The sequence below is a fragment of the Sciurus carolinensis genome, chromosome 9 (genome assembly GCF_902686445.1).
Source record: "Sciurus carolinensis chromosome 9, mSciCar1.2, whole genome shotgun sequence".
In the NCBI taxonomy this organism is placed as follows: Eukaryota; Metazoa; Chordata; class Mammalia; order Rodentia; family Sciuridae; genus Sciurus; species Sciurus carolinensis.
The window spans coordinates 87,916,749-87,935,453 of record NC_062221.1 but is presented as its reverse complement, the minus strand read 5'-3'; the positions used below and the strand labels follow the sequence as shown (position 1 = coordinate 87,935,453).

Genomic DNA, 18,705 nt, shown 5'->3' with positions numbered 1-18,705 from the left:
CTGTGGTTTAAAAATAAAAGTCAAGCCAGGTGTGGTGGTGTACACCTGTAATCCCAGCGGCTCAGGAGGCTGAGGCAGGAGGGTTGTGAATTCAAAGCCAGCTTCAGCAACACAATGGCAAGGCAATAATCAACTCAGTGAGACCCTGTTTCTAAATAAAATACAAAATAGGGAAGGGGATGTAGTTCATTGGTTGAGTGCCCCTAAGTTCAATCCCTGGTCACAAAAAAATAAAAATAAAATAATAAATAAAAGTCAGTCACACTTCTGTGTAATGACATAATCTACAAATAGGAGTCGATGGTACTTCCACTTTACTGATGCTCTTATTTTTTCCTTCATCATCTAAACTTTGTCCCCCATCCCCATATTTTGAAAGATGTGTCTAAGAAGCAAATACTACTATTTTGACTTACTACTTTTAAAATTTTCTCCTTGTTATATTAAGTCCTGTTCAGTAATAACTATCAACTCAGTTTTTGTACTTGTAGACAAAAGCCAAGGTCTTTAATGGCTTAGCTTTCTTCCATAAAAAGTTAAGGTTTCTGTTAGACTTTTAAAATACTACAATAGTGTTTGACAGCACATAAAAATGATGGACTATCATACATAATTTAAAATGACATTTATTAAAAAATTAATGATGTGGTAAGATATTTATGATACTATGTTAAATGTAATTGAGATAGAATTGCCATATTGAGTATGAACTTAACTATGTAAAAATGTGCATGAACAGAACATTAGAAAAGAGCATTCCAAAACAGAAATAACACTGCTTACTGATGATAGAGTTATAAGTGACTGCTTTTCCTTATTGATTTTTTTATAATTCCATTTTATTTCCCAATGTACATGTACTACTTTTATAATTCATAAAACAACCACCAAAATGAAATAGACTCAGATCCCCTCTGTTAGTTTTATAGATCTGAGATGCTCAGCGACGGATTTTGCTAATGTTGAAAGTACTGGAAGTACTTAGTGAAAGGTTTTTCTAAGGTCATGTGAAAATGACCAGAATCCAGGTTTTGAAATCATTGTACAGTTCTATCCCCTGTGTGAAGTGAAGTCATGACTTCCAATTGAGATTTTTGCAAAGATTACCACAAAATATTGTGGTAATATAAAATTTATTTCACATCCCTCAGTTTTCTTTTAAGCTAATAAAGGAAATATTGTATGGAAACTAATTCCTTTTATAAATGAGATCTCTATGAGATATATTTGGCAATGAGATATTTCACTGGTTACAAACACAATTAATCAAGCTGCACAAAATTATAGCATCATTTTCAACTGCAACCTTGAACTTCCTTGTAAATACTAATACTATGAAAAATCTTCTTCAAGGTTAACTTTGCATCTCAGCACAAGAACTACAGATTTTTTAAAGAATTCAAACTCTAGCAAAATATAATTACAACAAGAAAAAGGCAAACTAAACATTTTGTAAATATTTAAACAGAGCTATTATACACATGGGCTACATGTGAATAATATACCCATGTAAAAAAAAGTAAGGAGATAATTAGCAAAAAATTTGTCCCACATATACTATGTGTGAATTTAATACAGGTTAGTCAAATCTTATACTGATTATGTTTATGATGTATTTATGTGATTAAACATCAAAAGTTTAAAAATCTTAAAGAAAATTATAAAATATTTTCTCTGGGAGGACTAAAACATTTGGAAGGCTCTTTGTATATGTAGACATGCATGTTCATGCACACACTAATTTTAGATAAGACAAAGATATTTTGATATCAATGAAACTACAGTTTAGAATTCTTTAGAAATACTCTTTACAGCATATCCATAAGTACGTTACTATGAATTATTTAGCTATCAATAAGATAATAGAAATTGAATTTATTAAGTACAATAATCATACCACAATCCTTTTGTCATTTTAAAGAGACTTTGGCAAAAACAGATTGGTTACTACAAAATAAGGCAATTGGAATCCTGAAAACACATGACATCCTCACATCCAATCTCAGGTTTTGAATGGAAAGACCTAATCCAGAGAGCATGAAATATATCGGCAGACAGCCTGATAACCCAGTGAGGTGCATGTGCACAAAAACAAGTTGGAAATCAAATCTTTTATTTTCTGTGGTTTGTATTTGTAAAGGCAGTTTAGAGAGTAAGTTGAAATAGTTACTTTCACAGCTGAGACCCTCAGAGTAATTATCACTACTATTTTTATTGCTTAGGCAAAAACTAGATCAGGCTTCTGCTAAATGGCTATGTGGGGATATTTTCAGCAAGGTTTGTTACTCAAAGTTCTTCCCGAAATTCTTAGTGTAATGCTAATTGGGTTTTGTATCCCTGGAAATCATACATGTGAGTGCTGTTTTTATGGGCTCCACAACACCCATACATTATAAAGAAAACAGTCAAGAAACTGAAATTAGCGCACTATGGCCAAACTCTTCCCATGACTTGAGTATGTTTCTTTCAATCCAGAGTTGGTGGTGTTGAATATGTCATTTTAAATCAGTCATGGTATTTTTTTCAAAGATGTATTTTAATATTATTTCCTTAAAGGATTTGCTTTTTTATATGCGATTGTCTCTCCTTATTATTAAATCTATCATTCTGAATAGAACTATAGGCCTCCTATGGATATACCTGAAACCTGAGTAACTAGAAGTAAACTGATAAGAGAATATGAAAGGTTAGTAAGATTTTCTATGCTGTCCCAAATCATATACAAAAGTTAACACTTGGAAAACTATAAAGGGAATTCTGCCTATCTTATGTACGATCATCTATCCACTCATATACTCATCCATCTGTCCGTCCATCCATCCATCTATCCATCCTTCAACTATCTACCCATAGCCTATCTATCCACCCAAGAAACATGCACTGGGAAATGCTTCTGGACACCTGGGGCTACAGAAGTGCTAAGGAATGTTCACATCCTCCCCAAGTTCTTTGCTAGAAGCCTAATCCCCAGTGTGATGGCATTTGGAAGTGAAGCCTTTGTGAGGTGATTAGGTTATAAGGGTGGAGCCCTCCGGAAAGGGATTTATGTCCCCATAAGAGACCCAAGCACATTTCTTTGCTGTTGCCAGGACACAGGGAGATGGTCACATATGAATGAAGAAGAGGGCCCTTTCCAGAAACCAAACACCAGTACCTTGATTTTGAACTTCCCAGTCTCCAGAAATGTGAGAAATATTTTTTAAAATATTTTTAAAGCTACCTTCATCTATGGTATTCAGCAGCTCCAGCTAAGACAAGCAATGAACCAAAGAACATGCCTATATTCGAAGTGTTAGTACTCTAGCAGAGGACACAAACAATAGGCAAGCAAAGAAGGAATAATGCAACTTTAGGTAGTGACAGGTACTATGAAGCAAAAGGGGGATGTAGAGTGACTACAGAATTTGGGGTGCTACTGAGATGTGGCAGGCAGGGAAGGCCTCCTAGGAGGCAAAGCAGCAGGGTTTGGCTACTGATGCTGTGAGTATGACCTATATTCACCAAAACGGAATATCCTTGGACTTGGTGGTGAGCAGTCGAACACTGCACAGTAGCTACAAACAATGAGAACTAACAGTTTATTTAATAATATTGGTTTGGTGCTAGTAGTAATTCTAAAGAGAATTCTGCCTTAATGGAGAAATGTGAGAACACGGCATTTCAATGTACAAAGAGATTTTCCCCACTTCCCTGATCTGATAAGGCAAAACAAAAGTTAGAGAATGAATAAAGCTTGAATTTAAGAAAGTGGCTTTACTGAGTGATCAAAGACAATATTAAGTCTGATTTTCTCTCTTCCCTGAGGCAGTTTTGTGAGTGTTCATTTCATAAGGCAAGCTTTATAAGCAAAATGCAAAGGTGATAAGAATCAAATACTTTCTTAGACAGGCAGTGCTCATTAAAATATACAAAGAAAAGAAAAGCAAAAGCACCATATAAACTCAAGGTATTATTATCACTGTTACTAGCCAACTCACCTGTAGATGAAGGAAGCTGATCATAGTCCTGTGATGTTCTGTTGGATTTGACAGTTTCTCCTGGTAATCTCCTTGCGGGAGGCAAAGGAACTTGGCCACTTGCTGGATCCAAAAAGGGATCTTAGAAGTAAAGATAATTTTGAAATTAGAAGAATGATCTCTATCAATTGGCTGGAGAAAAAATATATAAAAATTGTCTATAAAGACTACAGCTTATAAAAATAAATCAGAAAACTAATCCCATAATTGATAGTAACCATCTTCTACTTTGCCTACATATTTTCTAATTTAAACATCACTTGCTCAAATGAGCTGCCCCATTTATTTCTGGATAATAAAGGTTACAATTTTTTTATTCACACTTTGCAGATCTCTTATTAATTGTAAAATTATTGATGATGCAAATTCTAACTTTTAATTTCTGTCCCAATCTGTCCTTCCAATGAATGGAAGTTGTTCAGAAGAAAAAAAGGAAGAAAATTGGGTTTGAATATTGCCTTTAACAATATTATCAAATCACTTAATCTCTCTAAGCATTAGGTAGATAAAATCTGTAAAACAGACCTGAAATTTGGGATCTGCGGGGATTAAATAAATTCATGTATGTAATTGTTCTGTACACATCACAGGTGCTTTTTATTAACAACACTACATTGGACATCCATTGCTAAAAATCAGTATTGTTAGTTGATTCACTGAATAGATCAATTGTGAAAAAACAATATGCCATTGCTAACACTAAGGTCTGAATATACATTAAAATTTACTTTTTTTTAATACCACATTGGCAATTAGAGATGGGGCATCTAAGTTGTGAAAGCTATAAAATGTAGATAATGTAAAGAATATTTTACTCCTCTGTCTACATTTACTAGCTGGAACTACAAAGAGAAAGTTTTCTTTTTTTTTTTTTTTTTCAGTATCGCTATATTAAATCATTAAGATGATAAACTTAGTTGGTTTAAAATTAGGAGTTGGTGGCCTTTGATCCTTAGAACTGAATCCTTTTTCCAGTAGATGAACATTATCTCTGCAATCTTTGGTTCACTTATAATTTAGCTGGCTATCACTTCCAATTCGGTTTCTTCTCTCACATTACCTTTCTCAGTTGGCAGTATCTCCAAAGGGACTACAAGTTCCTCTGAGAGCAGGGATCCTGTCTTACTCATGCTGTTTAAATCATATCTCCTAATTCAGGGAGAGCGCCTGCTTGGCAAATACTTTGTACTTAATATTTTCTTTTAACTACTAAAAATAAACCCACACAGATTTGGATTTTTCATAAATCAATGTCAGTGAAACTTGAATTGCTAACATATAACAAAAATTGTAAATATTAAAAAGAGTTGATTTTATTTCATTGATTTTCATCTGAGTTTGACATTAGTAATATATAAAAATATAACTATTAAAGAAAAAAATACATGTTTAAAATCAGCTATCTTTATAGTAAGTTGGGACTAGATAATATAAGGCAGGATTCAAAGTCAGGATTTTTTTTAAACCCTTTTTGGAATAAAATAATTATCAACAGTTTTGCTGGGATCTTTTTGACTTAGGCAAGGTTACTTTGCTTGCTTTCATTGATTTCAAGATCAAAATAATACCCAGATTTTGAGTTTTCAATATTGAGTGAATGCTCCAGTCTCATTAATTCTGCTCAAACATTTTAGGAAGGAATGAGAAGATGAATCAAAATCTGTGACAAATGCTTATCTTTCAATTGATCTCTTGGTTGTGAGAGATACCCAAACATGGGGTTTATGCATAAATTTGGAAATATCCCAAATATTTAGATTTAAATAGTCAATAAAATGTACTTTAGGTTCTTTTGCACTCTGAATGCTGCTAATAAAACATAAGTCAGAGGAAAGATCATATTTTACAATACATACAACAGCTTATTTCCTTGGGGATAATTTAAAATTTTATGTAATATAATTTTATGTTACATATGATGTACTTATTTCAGTTCATCTAAGGCTAGAAAGTAAAATCTGAGTACATTTCAGCACCACAAATAGATGATTAAAACACAGTTATACCTACTGCTCTATTACTTAAGAAGGAACTAGATACAAAAATAAAGTTATCATAAATAGTAAAAATATTTATGATTCAGTACTGAATCACTACCATGTTGTATCTTGTTCTACACCAAGCTTGCTCCTGGTTAGGTACAGGGTAAACAGGGCTCCTGTGGGAGGTTACAAAGCTGGAAGCATTTGGGTTTCAAAGGGAAGGACATTGAATATTTCGCAATTACATAGTCTAACAGCTACCAGCTGTGCTCTGATAAGGAAATTGTGAAAAGCATTAAAGCTTTTCAAAAATAAATTCTTCAAAAAGTAACTAAAGTCATGTTTAACATTCAAATTTAGGATTAAAACATGCAAATTAAAAGTACTAGGGTCAATGTATTGTTTATATGGTAATAAGTTTTTGAGAAATGAATACAGACAATGGGGATCAATCTGTTATAAAAAGTAAAGTTCTGCTGCCTGTGATTTTATAGCATGGTAATACAAAATTGAAAATTTAATACTTATTTTAGAGGTTTATAAAAAACTAAAGAAAAAAATGAGAGAATGGTTTGCTAAACAAAAAAGACGAGAAAATACGCATCAATCTAAATTATTCTATGCAAGAATATTTAACATTAATGATGCTCATAACATTAAATGGAAAAGTTTATAAATAGAATACACTATGACATAAATTTGATATAAATATGAACTTACAAATGCATAGGTTCCTTCCTATCAATGATCATCTTTGAGAGAATATAGTATGAAACTTTAAATTTTTTTCTGAAACATTTCCAAATATTTACTCAAGAGCATAAAAAGAACCAATAAAATTGAACAGTTAAAACAACAGCACAGGGCTGAGGATATAGTTCAGTTGGTAGAGTGCACAAGGCCCTGAGTTCAATTCCCAGCACCGCAAAAAAAAAAAACAACGACAACAACAAAAACAACAGCACATTCCCTCTGTGGCTGTCCATAATCTGGAAGATTTATCAGTTAACTCCCAAATTTTGAAAGAATATATCAATGTAGAATCTAATTGCTGGGAGGGACCTGAAGAACCATTTAGGTGACACACAGTTCTTCCTCTTGCTGCCCTTGCTCTTCATCTCATGTTCATAGAACCTCCAACATGTAGTGTCTGGCCTCTGACTGAAATCCTCCACTGTTAGAGAAATCACAGCCCCTGAGCTGTAACAATTCTTAATAATTTAGGAACTATCTTTAAATGATGAGTAAATTTTCATTGTCAACACTTCTTACTGGTGAGGTGACATGAAAGAAATATGATCCTTCTTTCACAGATACTGTAACTGAAGACAATTCTAATATATACCCAAGGTCTTGTCTTCTCTGGGATAAATGGCCCGAGTTCCTTTAAGGCACTGTAGTTTCCTGGGGTGGTATGAATTTCCTTTATGGTCCTGGTTGCAGTTCTCTGGAAATTCCCTAGCGCAGTGTTTCTAAAACATGAGCATGCATCAGAATATGCCAGAGGGCTTATGAAAACACTTATTGCTGGGTATTACTCCCAGAGTTTCTGATTTACTAAAAATTCTAAATTTTCATTTTAAAGCAATTTCCCAGGAGCTGCAGATGCTGCTCTTCTGGAAACCGTGGTCTGAGATTTGCTGTTCTAGTCCTTTAATCCATCAACATCTGAATGCAGTGGTCTCCACATAGGCTGAACAATGTAGAAGACTTTGCTCCTCTGACTTGAACTGTCAGTACAACCCCCAAATGCCATGAGCTCCCTGGGCAGCTACACCACAATAGTGCTTCGTAAAGGCTGCAGTTTACAATACTCTCTGATCTTTTCAGTAACTATTGCTAAAGATCCAGTTATTCTTTGTATTTTACCTATGTAACTGTATTTGGGTCCAAGTGGAAAAACAGATTTACCTTCAATAAAATCAAGTTTATTAGCTTTTAGAGTTGAATTGCCACTTAAAGACTGAATAAGGACTTCCAAAGAGATTCCAGAGGAGAAAGTGAAAAAGAGGGGTGTAAGGGCTTCTGAATATATTGCATTCTTTGCACACAGCCCAGACACTGGGTAAAGGGTGTGAGCAAGACTTAACAACTGGCCTTGCTTTACTCCTCGAGCACAAGGCTCTCGCATAAAGTAGCAGGAAGGGCACCTGTTCCAACCTACCAGCACAAAGGAATGTTTTCAATCACACAGAAGAAAGTACACACATCCTTCCTAGTAGGAGTCTTAGGTTTGGATATAGAACATTATGAGGTTTTTGTAGAGGACTCTAGGCTTTGTTAAGGTATGACTGGCCTGTCCAGAATAGATGGTTCATATAGAGCAGGGGGCACTACTACTTTGCCAAAAGAAATCTTGTAATGTCTAAAATAGAAAACAGATAAAAGAAGAACCAGAGTCATTCCCCCACTTGACTTCCCCTCCTTGATCCTGAGGGAGCCATGGGTGCCAATGGAGGAACAACTGGAATCGGAGAACTGCAAACTCTAGAAAAGGCTGGAAAGCTGGACTCAACTCTATTGTGAAGGAAACTGAATGCTGGACAAGGAAGTGGGCGTGATTAGGAAGATTAATGTATCATTAAGAAAACCCAACCTCTGTTTGTAAGGCAACTATCCTGTGCCTTTAATTAGGGAAAACTATTTTCTCAAGCAAATCAAATCTCAATAATTCTTAGAAAACATTTATCATTATACTGGACCATGACTGCGCAGATTGAGCAGTGAAAACCACAGGAGTAAAATTTACCTAGGTTTAAGATTGGCAATAACCTTTGTTGACCTCTTATGATTCTGAAACTACAGACCTCTGAGCTTCAGCAACCACAGAGAATTCTTTCACTACACTCAATTCTTAGGTGAAAAACTGCTGCCAAGACTCTTACACTTTCTTTAGTTAGTACAATTTCTTATATACTTTGCAAAATGATACTCATTGCCAAAAGAAACCTTTATTTTCTGTGACACTGTGTAAAATAACAAAAAATAATCCTCTCTGAAAAAGAGGAGAAATTGATATATGTGGTTTTAAACTGAATAAAAACTTGTCACAATGGAGGTCACGAAGGATCTGGTATAGACTAAAAATTGTCATGTTAATGATATAAAAGATTGAAAAAGGGAAAAAAGTTTCAGTATTTTTCTGAGAAGTATGAATATCAGGAATGTTATCATTCTTGGGAATACAATCAGTATACTTCCATACATAAGATGGGGACAAAAGAATCAAAACGTTCAAGTGATACCACCACTGTGTTCCCATGTGAGTCTCATGCTCTAGGTTGGGCATGACTGCTGATGAGCTCCCAGGCAGTCAAGCAAAAGCAAAACAGGCAAATCTACAAATAAAATGATTTATATAACCCTCATTTTATTAAATACAGGAGGCATTTTCAATTTGAAGTATTTTACATATTTATGTATTTATTTATTTATTTTAAAATAACATTTTGGTACCAGGGATTGAACCCAAGGACACTTACCCACTGAGTGACACCTCCAGTCCTTTTTATTTTTTATTTTGAGGCAGGGTCTCACTAAGTTGCTTAGGGCTGCACTAAGTTGCCGAAGCTAGCTTTCAGCTTGTAATCATCCTCCCTTAGCCTCCTGAGCTGCTAGGATTACAGGTGTGTACCACCATGCCTGGTTGATGTACTAATTTATTTTAGTGATTAATCTTGAGATGTGGTTTATGAAGATTTTATATAAAAAGGCAATGAACATTGTAATTAAGACAAAGAGGTAAAATATTTTACAATTAATTCTTCTGATACAGGTCAAAGTGCTTATTTATACAAAGTGTTTTAGTTTCTGCAAAGCTTTACTTTAAAAGAAACAACACTGAACTTCATCTACTGGGGCTTAAGTCACATCTAGGAAAGGTGATTGATATGTTGTAGGAACCCAACTAGACTATGTAGAACTAACTTAAGTTTCATAAATGCTTAACTAAGATTTAGAATGACAATATGATGTTAGTTAAAGTCCATGTATTAGAAAAAAGATCTGATTAAGTGAAAAAAAGTAGCAAAATGTATCAGTGTGTTTACATAGCTACATGAGTAAAAGACTAAGCATTTGACCATATTTTCTGCCTGGTCCAGAAGGCTTAGGTCACTTGCTCTTCGGGAGCATCCACTGAATCTGTAGGCTACCTGAAGGCCGGAGACATCTGACACAGGGATGAAACAGTGGATGACTAAATATTTACTAATGAAAAATGAAACCACTTTTCTCATTGAGGTGTACAGGTAGTAACTGAAGAATAAACTGAGAACTTTAAAAAAAGCTTTCAAGATTTATCTAACATTTTACCAAACCAATCCAGGAGGCAAACATTTCAGAGCACAGATCACGGAATTACTAATAGGTAATACCAGCAGATCCAACATAAGTGAATGTATGCATATTATTTTCTTTTTCCCAATAATTCTGATTAATGCAAGCAGATAGTTTATTAAGTCTCTTCATTTTCATTTCTACTATTAACTTCAGAAATTTAAATATATAGATAAAATGTATTAGTTTTCTCGAAGACCAATAATTTGAGCAGATACACTGAAACATTAAAAATATCAACAAAATAAAATGCAGATATTCGAAAAAACTTACTGATTCATGTGATAACACTGTAATAAACCAAAATCTTATGTTTTGAATAAAATTGTCACATTAAGAATATCTTGTAAAATTTTGAGACTCTTAGGGAAAAAAAAGCACATTATGTTGGAAATAGGGAGCAGAGAGCTTAAATTTTCAGTCCTCGATTAGCTGAACCACTAAGTCATTCTAATTTTTAGGGATGCCTTTTTTTCATTTTTTTGGAATAGGGATTGAACCCAAGGGTGCTTTAACACTGAGCTACCTCCCCAGCTCTTTTCATTTTTTATTTTGAGACAGGGTCTCAGTAAGTTGCTGAGGTTGGTGTCAAACTTGCAATGATCCTGCCTCAGCATTCCAAGTTGCTAGAAATACAGCCACCATGCCTGGCTAAAGGTGTCTTTTGCAAGCCAAATAAATAAAAGTGTTATTTATATTGGATGAACTCTATAGCACTATTTGTAAATCCTATGACACCTTATTGTTCTTGCCATCTTTGTACTTTTTGGCATTGAATCAACTGACAAAACTATTCAGTTGCTACTCTCACCACCAAGAAGCTTTTCTGCTTGGGTGGTAGAGGCTTCGAATCAATAACATAAATTTTATAGTATAATCTTAGAAATACTTTTACTTTAAGTGAAAAGTTTTCTTTGGCTTTCTTCCCTCTTACCTGAAGGAAGAAGGAAAAGGTCCTGTCCTGAGGATGGCCGGCTACTGGAGCCAGGAGGTTTTGAATGCTCTATGAGACTATGCCTCGCAGGAGGTGGAGGAGGTGGGAGGGATGGGGGGAGGGCATCAAAAGCATCTTCACCTGCATTTAAAGAAAGGTCAATATCAACAGCAGAACTTCATTAATCAAAACACAGTGTCAAGCAAAAGTAATGATTGATTTTCTCTTGCTGCTTATAAATAACTTCACTTGCAAGGTTTATCCAGCAGTTCACTGACTTTGATAATGGGATCTAATTATTTTGTGGGAGTGTTTGGAAACACATACACACATTCAAATACACCCATGCAAACTTTTCAAACCTCCCAAGTCTTTCTATAAAAAGCAATACTGAAGGTTATAAAATAGCTTATGGTTCCTTTGGAAGTTTTATAGTATTAGGAAAGTGGAACTTGGAACTAAAAATTATTATCCATCACACCACAAAACAATTCTTTGCAACAAAAACAGTTCATAACTTCTAATTAGAAAATCTTCCCATGCACATATAATTTAATGCCACAGATTAGATTATTCCATAAAGTTTGTTCCACTGGATTTTAATTCATTTCAAGTAATGTTCCAAATATTTGATTAACTGTCATAATATAATATAGAAAATACACTTAGAACAGAGGATTAAAATATTTTTAATCTAATTGCTATCTCTAAAGAACAGTTCAATATGAATTTCCCTTTTGTGGTCTGAAAGATTACATCTTTTTATTTTTCAGTTTTAAGAAGTATAAAATATTATAATACAGTTTTATTTCTATTTACTTTTCCCTGCTACACCTTACTACTTTACTTATATTTTCCCTTATATTGATTCTTCAAGAAAATGGAAGTGCACTATATGGCATTTCTAAAGCTACCTCAAATACTCTGAGAATAAGACAGGGTGTAAACACCTACAGGTTCCAATGATAAAATCCATAGGTATTTAAACATAAAGGCATATTGAAAAAAAGAGTTTTTTCCATTCACTGAGTCTATCTTGAAAAATTATTCAGAATACTTTCTTAGATTATCATAAGTATTTTTTTAATTAAAAATATTTAAAATGGGCACAGTGGCACATGCCAGCAACTTCAAAGGCTGAGTCAAGAGAATCCTAAGTTCAAAACCAGCCTCAGCAACTTAGGGAGGCCTGGAGCAAAATAAGAAATAAAAAAGGCTGGCTTAGTGGGTAAGTGCCCCAGGTTCAATCCCCAATATCAAAATAAATAAATAAATAAATAAATAAATAAATAAATAAATAAATAAATAAATTTAAAGACATGGGAGAGAAAGCTTTGTTATTATAATCTTTTGTGGTGACACTGTCATATTCAAATCTTTTTTTAACCATGAAAAATATCACACACCATACTATGCAACTGAGTGATGTGAAGATTAAAATTGTGTCTCTTGTCTCAAGGAGTTTATATACCATGAAAGGAGGGGAAAAGTGTTCAGAATGGTATGATTCACATGTAAAAATGGTTTGTCCCATAAGAGAGATGCATGCATTGGAAGAAAGGAGAGGAAATGTAGACAAGTGGCACATAGTGAAGTACTAAAGAACGGGAATCCTGGAATATCAGAGGGTTCAAAAACATTTATTCAGGAAACGCAAGGACGGGGTCTTCTAAGCACAGAGAATAGTAGGAACAAAGAATGAGAAGCACAAGCAAAGCCAGAGGAAGGCTTAGGTCAAAAGATGTGTTGCAACACCAGCATTCTCCAATTAGGCAGTCATTGTCCTTATATGGCTATTTAATTTTAAAAGAATAAAATTCAGTTTTACAATCCCAAACATGCTCATATATAGACCCTTTACATCCCCACAGAAAGTTCTACTGGACAGTGCTGATCTAGGTCATGAAGACTGGGGTAAAAGGTCAAAAACAGTGTATAGGAAGAATCGGAAGGGTGAAAAACAATATGGGTCAAAAAGTTAGGAGGCTCTGTAATCACTGTGGGTGAGAATGAAGACCCAAACTACAAAGGGAACGCAAGTAAAAGACATTGCAATTGTGCAATTCAAAACAGTGTTTAATGATGTTCCTGAGAAAAGAGAAGGTTCCTTTCATATTTCTGGTGGCCTAATCGTCATTTCAGAGAAACTTACCATTATTTTTTACATTATGGTGAAACTGTTATTTTGAAGCCGTATGTCATCCTCTAAAATTTTGAAAGCTTTCTCCCTTTATTAATGAAATTAACAGTGACTGCCAATTTCCACATAAATACACACCTAGATTCACCTCCACCTGTATTCACACAGATACACTTTAATATGTAATTCTTATAATTTGACACAAAGAAATTGAAATTCTCTGTGTTATAGTTGTAACAGATTTACTCTTGGTTTTCTATAAACAAACAAATAATTTTATTAGTGTAAGTGGGACTGGGTCATTTCATGCTAAAATAAAGATAAGTTCACATTTATTAACAATTATACACTTCCAGAAAATATCAAAACTTCAAATCATCACTTCAAAGTGCTAGAACACAAGGGCATAGGGGGTGAACAAGGCTCTGGTGTTTTTAGGAGAAAGACAACTTGATAAAACACTGTTGATGGCCAGCTCTTTTATCATAACTTTTCCTGTTTTTAAAAGTTTTTAAAAAATTGCATAGTAGAATGTAGTTCTGAAACAATCTAGGCTTACTGTCTTGCTCTGATTATAAAAGTGATGCATCATAGAATGTTCAGATACAGAAAAATTTAAATGTCACAAAAATCACCTGCAATTTCACAACTTAAAACCATTTTCTATACCACTACTTTACTCATCTGAATGCAGTAATGGTCACATAAACTTGGCAGCCACCATCACCTAGAGAATCCATTCTATTTTCAGGCTAGTTCACAACCCAATGAGTCTGCATTATGTCGAACTCTAAATTCTGAAGATGCAGATAGGGGGAGAAGAGGTGAGAGGGGGTTGTTTAAAATTTTTTTAAAGTTTCAACCTAATGGAGGGATGAGAAGATCATAATCAGAGGGCGTCCTGTTGAGTGAAGAACCATGCTTTGGATTGTCCCGAGTTGGAGGCCTGGCAGGTGGTAATGGCACTGGATCAGAGGCTGAATCAAAAACATCTCCTAGAGGATAACACAAAACCTTAATGTATTTTCAGTATAGTAAGGGCATGGAATTTTGCCTTTAAATTCTGACCATTAAGATATAGATTGCAATGTCGAATATATTCCATACGTACCCTTTAAATATATGCCTAAGTCAGGGACATTTGATTTCTTCACCTCTGAAGATGTACCATGTGTTCCATTCAGGATACAATGGCCATTATCACAAGACCTAAAGTAGAGATAGGAGGGCGAAAATCATATAAGGATTCAAAGACCCTTTAAAAATCACTGGGGTCAGGCACAGGGAACTAGTATTCCTGGTCATATAAAAGTTTGAAACTAAATACACTGTCTTTTCTGGAAAAAACATCAGTGTTGGTATCTAGATACCTTTATTTTTAAAATCAGAAGTAAATATCTTATGGAAGACAATTAATCTCTCTTAAACTAAAACCAAGAAATACAAGGGCTACAAAAATTGTCAATACCTTAAATGCATTTGTGAAATTAACATGCTTTTTGGAAGAGTTCAGCAACACCTGGTCAGGTATTTGTAAAAAAGAAGCATGTGCAAAGGCCAAAAAAAAAAAAAAAAAAAAAAAAAAGAGAGAAAAAAGAAAAAATCTGAATCAGTTCCATTGACTTTGTTTTCTGTTCATGGTATTTAATATATGTTTCTGTCTCTATCTTGAGTTTTCCTTCTAACAGAAATAAACTAGAGCCCATAAAAAGAAGGAAAATTATTAAAGTTTCCATAATTTCATTCAAATTCCAACAGTATATTCAAAGACCTAGAGCCTGTAATACTACTTCACTAGTGCTGTGAACAAAACTCTGGCTCTCTGACCCTGCGGGAAAATAACAACCTGAGTGTTGGGTATACAGCAAGTATTTTAATCTGACTGTACATAAAAGTTAATAATCACTACAAGAGTTTGTCTGTAGTTGGCATTCATACTTTTGGAATTAAGACTATGACCACAGTGGATAAAACTGGGTCATGGAAGACAGCAGTGAAAAGAGGAGTGCTTTTTGCCTTCAGCATCTAGCTGTGTAATAACCTTCCAACAAAGGGCTATAGAAAGCAAAGTTTACATTTTACTTTCCACTGAATTATTCTGAATTCTTAGAGCAAAGTAAAAGTACATACATAATGGAGGAGATATAGTGGGTATTTGAATAGATATTGCAAGAGTGCTTCATCTGAAATTCATTTCTATTCTCTCCGGTGGCCACTTCTCTTTAAGGAGCCAGATATGGTTCATTTAAAAATAGTTATCATGTATTGAATCTTCATAATAATGATGGATTTTTACTGAAACTGAACTGAATTATTCATTTACTGTTTCACTTTTTCCACATATTGACAATTTTCTTCTCCTGATGTTCCAAAGAGGGAAAACATACAGGGAAAGGAAGTGTTAAGCTTAAAGAGTACTTTGGAGAGGACATAAGAAGATACTTCATCCATCAGCTTTCAAGAAGAAATTAGATAAAGAATCCACTCCAATTAAGTTTAGGAATTATCAACATTTATTACTTCTCTATAATGGTAGAAAGATGGTAATGATGGTTATAATTCAAATTTATTTTCAGGATTTGGGAGGCCCGCCACCAAAATCTCATCCACTATGATGTGACAATTAAAATTTAATGTCTTAAAATTACACTCCTCACTACTCCAACAATGAAAAAAATAAGACTCCCAAGAAGACCAAAAAAGCTTATCCAATTTAAGTTTTTAAAAATTACTACACGTTTGTAAGAGCAAAAGGAACTGAAAATTATAACAATTCATATGTGATGAGAAGGAATAACTTTTTTCTCTAATAGATCAGTAGACACTTGGTCCTTCTGATATAACAAATTGCCTCCCAGTTATTTCTCTGTCTTCTCAATGATATTATTTTATCAACAACTGTCTTAAACACCAGCAATTAGCAAGAAGTACACTGATTCTTGCTTTGACAAATGAAGCCCTGGAATGCAGAGTGTTACTAAGCCAGGTTAATAATTCTGCAGAGTGCTGATAATTCTAACCAGCATCACTTATTAAGACAAACCTAAGGTTAAAATGAAGATTTGCTTCTCTTACCTTTTTATTTCATTTTCTACCTCAGTGAAATACTTGAAGAAAAGCATTAAACACTGTTAAGTGTTTTCATCTGAAAAGAAGGGAACACTCCACTCTTACATGCTTTCATACAACTGGCTTGACCTCAAAAGGAAATGACACACTAAATGAAGATGGCTCAGAGGGTTAGTGTTCAACTGCTCTCCCACCCTGTCAGTCAGGAGACACCAGCAGCATCTGAGCCCTATTGTGTGTGCCCAGCACAGTTCCAGAAATGATACAAAAGGGAAACTGGAGCTAGAGAGTTTGTCTTAAAGATGAGATTGGATCACTGAATACCTTTTATGTGCCAGATATAAAGTACAGAAATACTACTAGACTATAGCTTAATGATTCAGTTATATACATGTGAAATCATGTATACAGACAAACAATATTTCTATACACAGCACCCATTACTAATAATTCTTGTATACCTCAAAGTGGCTGCTACTTCAACAATCTAGAATATTCCCAGTATAGAGAGAATAATGAACAACAGAAGGAACAACAAAACCATTATTCCTTATAGTCTTATCTAATTCAAAGGGAAGGTAAAATAGAACTTGATAAAAAAAATAAAAACAATTTTAGTTTTCTTTTCCACTTCTACATGGTGTTAATAGAAGTTGTAGCATATTGAGAAGGGAAATAAATATGAATTATACTGACCTTCACATCTTGAAGAAAAATTCTAAGGAAGGTTGGTATAGTATTTATTATTAGTTTCTAAGCACTAATTTTTCTTTATATGTGCTTGGAATTGATAAAATACATTAAAACAGTTTATTGAAAATGCATGAATCACAATTACATAAAATATATAACCACATTACAGTAATTTTTTTTTTTTGGAAGAGGGCAACGAAATGTTCCATTATGTTAGTTTTCTCCTTAAAAGCCATACAAAAAAATAGTGTACAGGAAGAGGAGGCTTTGAGCAGGAAACCAGGGATTTTTAACTCAAAACATGTGATTCAACGATATAAAAATGAACCCCACAAATGATAATGCTTATGCAGATGTAAGATGGTACAAAGCTTCCCATATGCTTACCTAATGGAAGTTTTTACATTATGACAATGAGATGGTTGTGCATTCGGGGGAACAGGATGGGATGAAGGAATCTTGTATTCATCATCATCTTCCTCTCCTAGTTCTCTTGTTTTCTCTGTAAGAGAATTTGCTAACGGACCAATACACCTACCAAGGGAAAAAAATCGAACCTAATTTAAGCATGATACATATTTGAAACATCAACTCTGATATGATAAAATCAAAGAAGCTACAAAGTCACTTACATTCATTTTTCAATTACAGAGTAACATCAGGGGAGTTGTTCATATACTAAATAGAAATGCAAAGGACTTTTAATGTTTAGTTAAGACTTTCTTGCCAGGATAATAGAATTCTCAGACTTGATAATTTTAAATGACACAATAAGCAAAAAACAGTAATCTGTCAAATAAGGGAGAAAATCTTGGAGTTATAAGAGAAAATGCACAAAATATTCAAACCAAAGCTATTAAAATATTAACATTTTGTCCCATTTTAACTAAAATGGGTAAGATGACAAAAATATATGTATCATAGTTTTATATGTTACTGAAGTCTCCTTAGAAGAGTCAAACTTTGTCTCTTGTGAATATTCTCTGTAGTTGAAGAAAATCCAGTTAATTCAATGAAACTAAACTCCCCTGTAAAATAATTCAAGCTACAGGTTTTTTTTTTTTTTTTGACTACTACCAACAACTAAGAACTAAAAATGAATGGAATAATTAGAACCAGATAATAAGAGAACTTGTTAAGGCTTTGGAACACATTACTAACTTGATTTCCCTGGTTAAATAAAAGAGAACTAAAATGATTAAGTATCTAATACCAAAAGAAAATTGCAAGCATTTTACTTATCCTTTTGGGTAAGTAAAACAAACAAACAAACAAAAAGTATTATTTTCCATAACTGTTGCTAATGAAGTTTAATCTAACCTTTTTTGGTGCCACAGAAAAATATTTAAGGAGAAAAGCACAAACCCAATCTTGCCAAGCATAAGACAATGGTAATACATATGGGTCTATATCTTTTTTGTTGATCATAATGGACCTCATGATAAACTCTCTACCAAGAAAGAAAAAAGAGAAGAAGGAGAGGGAGGAATGAAGAAAGAAATGGAAAGAATGAACCAAAAAACTCCCAAACCA

At 33.9% G+C, this 18,705-nt stretch overlaps 1 protein-coding gene across 7 annotated transcripts in view; it reads right to left on the bottom strand.

Moving 5' to 3' along the window:
• The window catches only part of Cblb (Cbl proto-oncogene B), a 207,414-nt gene that overhangs the window by 15,385 nt on the left and 173,324 nt on the right, over nt 1-18,705 (bottom strand). For 5 of the 7 annotated variants that reach the window (XM_047563577.1, XM_047563572.1, XM_047563576.1 and 2 more), the window contains exons 14-18: nt 17,560-17,706; nt 14,522-14,619; nt 14,274-14,405; nt 11,271-11,411; nt 3,978-4,097 (exon numbers count right to left, since the gene is read on the bottom strand). In XM_047563577.1, the coding sequence (XP_047419533.1) occupies nt 3,978-4,097; nt 11,271-11,411; nt 14,274-14,405; nt 14,522-14,619; nt 17,560-17,706 (638 nt within the window). The remainder of the gene's footprint in view (nt 1-3,977; nt 4,098-11,270; nt 11,412-14,273; nt 14,406-14,521; nt 14,620-17,559; nt 17,707-18,705) is intronic. The other 2 variants (XM_047563578.1, XM_047563579.1) reach the window with 1 other exon arrangement.